At 49.4% G+C, this 7,500-nt stretch overlaps 1 protein-coding gene across 3 annotated transcripts in view; it reads left to right on the top strand.

The window, feature by feature from the left end:
• Nucleotides 1-7,500, top strand: part of mctp2b (multiple C2 domains, transmembrane 2b) — a 47,016-nt gene that overhangs the window by 23,433 nt on the left and 16,083 nt on the right. For all 3 annotated transcript variants that reach the window (XR_009672967.1, XM_061035561.1, XM_061034860.1), the window contains 5 exons: nt 1,239-1,369; nt 3,525-3,705; nt 6,781-6,874; nt 6,943-7,045; nt 7,141-7,243. Coding sequence is in view for 2 of the 3 variants with exons in the window: in XM_061035561.1 (XP_060891544.1) it covers nt 1,239-1,369; nt 3,525-3,705; nt 6,781-6,874; nt 6,943-7,045; nt 7,141-7,243 (612 nt within the window). In the remaining variant the exon portion in view is untranslated. The remainder of the gene's footprint in view (nt 1-1,238; nt 1,370-3,524; nt 3,706-6,780; nt 6,875-6,942; nt 7,046-7,140; nt 7,244-7,500) is intronic.

The raw sequence follows: 7,500 nt of genomic DNA, 5'->3' as shown, positions 1-7,500 counted from the left end.
CTCTCTCCTCCTCTTCCTCTTCCTCTCTCTCTCTCTCTCCTCCTCCTCCTCTTCCTCTTCCTCTCTCTCTCTCTCTCCTCCTCCTCTTCCTCTCTCTCTCTCTCTCTATCTCTCTCTCCTCCTCTTCCTCTTCCTCTCTCTCTCTCTCTCCTCCTCCTCCTCTTCCTCTTCCTCTCTCTCTCTCTCTCCCTCCTCCTCCTCCTCTGCCTCTTTCTCTCTCTCTCTCTCTCCCCCTCCTCCTCCTCTTCCTCTTCCTCTTTCTCTCTCTCTCTCTCTCTCTCCTCCACCTCTTCCTCTCTCTCTCTCTCTCCTCCTCCTCTTCCTCTTCCTCTCTCTCTCTCTCCTCCTCCTCTTCCTCTTCCTCTCTCTCTCTCTCTCCTCCTCCTCCTCTTCCTCTTCCTCTCTCTCTCTCTCTCCTCCTCCTCTTCCTCTCTCTCTCTCTGTCTCTCTCTCTCTCCTCCTCTTCCTCTCTCTCTCTCTCTCTCTCTCCTCCTCCTCCTCTTCCTCTTCCTCTCTCTCTCTCTCTCTCTCTCTCCCTCCTCCTCCTCCTCTGCCTCTTTCTCTCTCTCTCTCTCCCCCTCCTCCTCCTCTTCCTCTTCCTCTTTCTCTCTCTCTCTCTCTCTCTCTCCTCCACCTCTTCCTCTCTCTGTCTCTCTCTCTCTCTCCTCCTCTTCCTCTTCCTCTCTCTCTCTCTCCTCCTCCTCCTCTTCCTCTCTCTCTCTCCCTCCTCCTCCTCCTCTGCCTCTTCCTCTTTCTCTCTCTCTCTCTCCCCCTCCTCCTCCTCTTCCTCTTCCTCTTTCTCTCTCTCTCTCTCTCTCTCTCCTCCGCCTCTTCCTCTCTCTCTCTCTCTCTCTGTCTCTCCTCCTCTTCCTCTTCCTCTCTCTCTCTCTCTCCTCCTCCTCCTCTTCCTCTTCCTCTCTCTCTCTCTCTCTCTCCCTCCTCCTCCTCCTCTGCCTCTTTCTCTCTCTCTCTCTCCCCCTCCTCCTCCTCTTCCTCTTCCTCTTTCTCTCTCTCTCTCTCTCCTCCACCTCTTCCTCTCTCTCTCTCTCTCTCCTCCTCCTCTTCCTCTTCCTCTCTCTCCTCCTCCTCCTCTTCCTCTTCCTCCTCCTCTTCCTCTTCCTCTCTCTCTCTCCTCCTCCTCTTCCTCTTCCTCTCTCTCTCTCTTCTTCTCCTCCTCCTCCTCGTCTTCCTCTTCCTCTCTCTCCTCCTCCATGTTTTAATGTTTTCTTGGTTTTCAGAATCACTGCAAAGTGTCCAACCCTCAGTGGAGAGAGCGGTTCACGTTGAACAAGTTCCTGGAGGGGTCAGACCTCCTGGAGGTGGAGCTCTGGTCCAAAGAGGGGCGGAGGACTGAGGAGCGTCTGGGAGCGTAAGTATGAGAAGGGTTAAACCATGAACATGACCCCTAACCCCTAACCCTCTACGTGTCATGTTGTCTAATCGACTTACCCCGAATATAAATATATATAAATATAAATATATATACAGTACAGACCAAAAGTTTGGACACACCTTCTCATTCAAAGAGTTTTCTTTATTTTCATGACTATGAAAATTGTAGATTCACACTGAAGGCATCAAAACTATGAATTAACACATGTGGAATTATATACTTAACAAAAAAGTGTGAAACAACTGAAAATATGTCTTATATTCTAGGTTCTTCAAAGTAGCCACCTTTTGCTTTGATTACTGCTTTGCACACTCTTGGCATTCTCTTGATGAGCTTCAAGAGGTAGTCACCTGAAATGGTCTTCCAACAGTCTTGAAGGAGTTCCCAGAGATGCTTAGCACTTGTTGGCCCTTTTGCCTTCACTCTGCGGTCCAGCTCACCCCAAACCATCTCGATTGGGTTCAGGTCCGGTGACTGTGGAGGCCAGGTCATCTGGCGCAGCACCCCATCACTCTCCTTCTTGGTCAAATAGCCCTTACACAGCCTGGAGGTGTGTTTGGGGTCATTGTCCTGTTGAAAAATAAATGATGGTCCAACTAAACGCAAACCGGATGGAATAGCATGCCGCTGCAAGATGCTGTGGTAGCCATGCTGGTTCAGTATGCCTTCAATTTTGAATAAATCCCCAACAGTGTCACCAGCAAAGCACCCCCAAACCATCACACCTCCTCCTCCATGCTTCACGGTGGGAACCAGGCATGTAGAGTCCATCCGTTCACCTTTTCTGCGTCGCACAAAGACACGGTGGTTGGAACCAAAGATCTCAAATTTGGACTCATCAGACCAAAGCACAGATTTCCACTGGTCTAATGTCCATTCCTTGTGTTCTTTAGCCCAAACAAGTCTCTTCTGCTTGTTGCCTGTCCTTAGCAGTGGTTTCCTAGCAGCTATTCTACCATGAAGGCCTGATTCACACAGTCTCCTCTTAACAGTTGTTCTAGAGATGTGTCTGCTGCTAGAACTCTGTGTGGCATTGACCTGGTCTCTAATCTGAGCTGCTGTTAACCTGCGATTTCTGAGGCTGGTGACTCGGATGAACTTATCCTCCGCAGCAGAGGTGACTCTTGGTCTTCCTGTCCTGGGGCGGTCCTCATGTGAGCCAGTTTCTTTGTAGCGTTTGATGGTTTTTGCGACTGCACTTGGGGACACTTTCAAAGTTTCCCCAATTTTTCGGACTGACTGACCTTCATTTCTTAAAGTAATGATGGCCACTCGTTTTTCTTTACTTAGCTGCTTTTTTCTTGCCATAATACAAATTCTAACAGTCTATTCAGTGGGACTATCAGCTGTGTATCCACCTGACTTCTGCACAACACAACTGATGGTCCCAACCCCATTTATAAGGCAAGAAATCCCACTTATTGAACCTGACAGGGCACACCTGTGAAGTGAAAACCATTTCAGGTGACTACCTCTTGAAGCTCATCAAGAGAATGCAGAGTGTGTGCAAAGCAGTAATCAGAGCAAAAGGTGGCTACTTTGAAGAAACTAGAATATAAGGCGTATTTTCAGTTGTTTTACACTTTTTTGTTAAGTATATATTTCCACATGTGTTAATTCATAGTTTTGATGCCTTCAGTGTGAATCTACAATGTCAATAGTCATGAAAAGAAAGGACACTCATTGAATGAGAAGGTGTGTCCAAACTTTTGGTCTGTACTGTATATATAAATGTGTATGTGTGTGTGTGTGTGTGTGTATATATGTGTATATGTATATATGTGTATATGTATATGTGTATATGTGTGTGTGTATGTGTATATGTGTATCTGTGTGTGTGTATGTGTATATGTGTATCTGTGTATGTGTATATGTGTGTGTGTGTACATATGTCTATATGTATATATGTGTATGTGTGTGTGTGTATGTATATATGTACATGTGTGTATATATGTATATATGTATATATGTGTATGTGTGTGTGTGTGTATGTATATATGTATATGTGTGTATATGTGTATATGTGTATATGTATATATGTATATATGTGTATGTGTGTGTGTGTGTATATGTGTGTGTGTGTGTGTGTGTGTGTGTGTGTGTGTATGTGTCTCTGTGTGTCTTTGATCAGGTGTGAAGTGGACCTGACCCGGGTCCCTCTAAACCAGAGACAGTTGTTCACTCTGGATCTGGGGAGGGGATGTCTGGTCTTCCTGCTCACTCTGAACACGTGCAGCGGCGTCTCCATCAGTGACCTCGGCACCGCTCCGCTCGATGATCCGCACGAGCAACAGAACCAGCTCGACCACTACGTCAGTACCTGCACTTCCTTCTACCTGCACTCACCTCCTTCTACCTGTACTCACCTGCACCTCCTTCTACCTGCACTCACCTCCTTCTACCTGTACTCACCTGCACCTCCTTCTACCTGTACTCACCTTCACCTCCTTCTACCTGTACTCACCTGCACTTCCTTCTACCTGCACTCACCTCCTTCTACCTGTACTCACCTGCACCTCCTTCTACCTGTACTCACCTGCACCTCCTTCTACCTGCACTCACCTCCTTCTACCTGTACACACCTGCACCTCCTTCTACCTGTACTCACCTGCACCTCCTTCTACCTGCACTCACCTCCTTCTACCTGTACTCACCTGCACCTCCTTCTACCTGTACTCACCTCTTTCTACCTGCACTCACCTGCACCTCCTTCTACCTGTACTCACCTCTTTCTACCTGTACTCACCTGCACCTCCTTCTACCTGCACTCACCCCCTTCTACCTGTACTCACCTGCACCCCCTTCTACCTGTACTCACCTGCACCTCCTTCTACCTGCACTCACCTCCTTCTACCTGTACTCACCTGCACCTCCTTCTACCTGCACTCACCTCCTTCTACCTGTACTCACCTGCACCTCCTTCTACCTGTACTCACCTGCACCTCCTTCTACCTGCACTCACCTCCTTCTACCTGTACTCACCTGCACCTCCTTCTACCTGTACTCACCTCCTTCTACCTGTACTCACCTGCACCTCCTTCTACCTGCACTCACCTCCTTCTACCTGTACTCACCTGCACCTCATTCTACCTGTACTCACCTCCTTCTACCTGTACTCACCTGCACCTCCTTCTACCTGTACTCACCTGCACCTCCTTCTACCTGTACTCACCTCCTTCTACCTGCACTCACCTGCACCTCCTTCTACCTGTACTCACCTGCACCTCCTTCTACCTGTACTCACCTGCACCTCCTTCTACCTGCACTCACCTCCTTCTACCTGTACTCACCTGCACCTCCTTCTACCTGCACTCACCTCCTTCTACCTGTACTCACCTGCACCTCCTTCTACCTGCACTCACCTCCTTCTACCTGTACTCATCTGCACCGCCTTCTACCTGCACTCACCTGCACCTCCTTCTACCTGCACTCACCTCCTTCTACCTGTACTCACCTGCACCTCCTTCTACCTGCACTCACCTCCTTCTACCTGTACTCACCTGCACCTCCTTCTACCTGAACTCACCTCCTTCTACCTGCACTCACCTGCACCTCCATCTACCTGCACTCACCTCCTTCTACCTGTACTCACCTGCACCTCCTTCTACCTGTACTCACCTGCACCTCCTTCTACCTGCACTCACCTCCTTCTACCTGTACACACCTGCACCTCCTTCTACCTGTACTCACCTGCACCTCCTTCTACCTGCACTCACCTCCTTCTACCTGTACTCACCTGCACCTCCTTCTACCTGTACTCACCTCTTTCTACCTGCACTCACCTGCACCTCCTTCTACCTGTACTCACCTCTTTCTACCTGTACTCACCTGCACCTCCTTCTACCTGCACTCACCCCCTTCTACCTGTACTCACCTGCACCCCCTTCTACCTGTACTCACCTGCACCTCCTTCTACCTGCACTCACCTCCTTCTACCTGTACTCACCTGCACCTCCTTCTACCTGCACTCACCTCCTTCTACCTGTACTCACCTGCACCTCCTTCTACCTGTACTCACCTGCACCTCCTTCTACCTGCACTCACCTCCTTCTACCTGTACTCACCTGCACCTCCTTCTACCTGTACTCACCTCCTTCTACCTGTACTCACCTGCACCTCCTTCTACCTGCACTCACCTCCTTCTACCTGTACTCACCTGCACCTCATTCTACCTGTACTCACCTCCTTCTACCTGTACTCACCTGCACCTCCTTCTACCTGCACTCACCTCCTTCTACCTGTACTCACCTGCACCTCCTTCTACCTGTACTCACCTGCACCTCCTTCTACCTGTACTCACCTCCTTCTACCTGCACTCACCTGCACCTCCTTCTACCTGTACTCACCTGCACCTCCTTCTACCTGTACTCACCTGCACCTCCTTCTACCTGCACTCACCTCCTTCTACCTGTACTCACCTGCACCTCCTTCTACCTGCACTCACCTCCTTCTACCTGTACTCACCTGCACCTCCTTCTACCTGCACTCACCTCCTTCTACCTGTACTCATCTGCACCGCCTTCTACCTGCACTCACCTGCACCTCCTTCTACCTGCACTCACCTCCTTCTACCTGTACTCACCTGCACCTCCTTCTACCTGCACTCACCTCCTTCTACCTGTACTCACCTGCACCTCCTTCTACCTGCACTCACCTCCTTCTACCTGCACTCACCTGCACCTCCTTCTACCTGCACTCACCTGCACCTCCTTCTACCTGTACTCACCTCCTTATACCTGTACTCACCTGCACCTCCTTCTACCTGCACTCACCTCCTTCTACCTGCACTCACCTCCTTCTACCTGTACTTACCTCCTTCTACCTGTACTCACCTGCACCTCCTTCTACCTGCACTCACCTCCTTCTACCTGCACTCACCTCCTTCTACCTGTACTCACCTGCACCTCCTTCTACCTGCACTCACCTCCTTCTACCTGTACTCACCTGCACCTCCTTCTACCTGTACTCACCTCCTTCTACCTGTACTCACCTGCACCTCCTTCTACCTGCACTCACCTCCTTCTACCTGTACTCACCTCCTTCTACCTGTACTCACCTGCACCTCCTTCTACCTGTACTCACCTCCTTCTACCTGTACTCACCTGCGTCTCTCTTCTACCTGTACTCACTTGCGTCTTTCTTCTACCTGTACTCCACCCTGTCATCACTTGGATGACACACAGATCTATATAGATGTATATATATAGATCTGACTGTATGAGTCATGGATTCCAGGGGGTCATGTAGTGAGATGTCAGCTGATCAGATGTGACAGTAAAGAGAGAGAGACCCCCCCTCTGAAAACCAAATGAACATGTCTCATAATAATGGAAGTAGAAAGTTGTGTGTTCTTAAAGAACGTCTTCCTCTCTGTTCTCCGTCCTCAGAGTTTGAAGAGGTCTCTGAAGAACCTGCACGATGTGGGTTTCCTTCAAATCAAAGTGCTGAAGGCTGCAGATCTGCTGTCTGCTGATTTAAACGGTATGTCTGAACACATTTCTGTTGGTTCTCAGTGGAGAGACAGAGGTGACCGTGTTTCTGTCCTGCAGGGAAAAGCGATCCCTTCTGTGTGCTGGAGTTAGGAAACGACAGGCTGCAGACCCACACGGTCTACAAGAGCCTGAACCCGGACTGGAACCAAGTCTTCACATTGTGAGTCGTTCTCTTTAAAGGAGCAATATGTAACTGAGCCCTAGTGTTTGAAAAGGGTACTGCAGTCTAACCTCTAAAGATTGTTGTCTCTGCAGCCCTGTTAAAGACATTCATGATGTTCTGATGGTGACCATCTTTGATGAGGACGGAGACAAGGCGCCAGACTTCCTGGGGAAAGTCGCCATTCCTCTGCTCTCGGTACACACACCTCTCCACAAGGCCGTGATGCAGACATTAATCTATTAGAACTCCTGATGTATATGAGTGTGTGTGTGTGTGTGTGTGTGTGTGTGTCTGTCTGTGTGTCTGTGTGTCTGTGTATGTGTGTCTGTGTGTGTGTGTGTGTGTGTGTGTGTGTGTGTGTGTGTGTGTGTGTGTACAGTAGTGTGTGTGTGTGTGTGTGTGTAGTAGTGGGTGTGTGTGTGTGTAGTAGTGTGTGTGTACAGTAGTGTGTG

Source organism: Labrus mixtus, chromosome 1 (assembly GCF_963584025.1).
Source record: "Labrus mixtus chromosome 1, fLabMix1.1, whole genome shotgun sequence".
In the NCBI taxonomy this organism is placed as follows: Eukaryota; Metazoa; Chordata; class Actinopteri; order Labriformes; family Labridae; genus Labrus; species Labrus mixtus.
The sequence above is the reverse complement of the archived record's forward strand: the minus strand, read 5'-3'. Positions and strand labels throughout refer to the sequence as shown.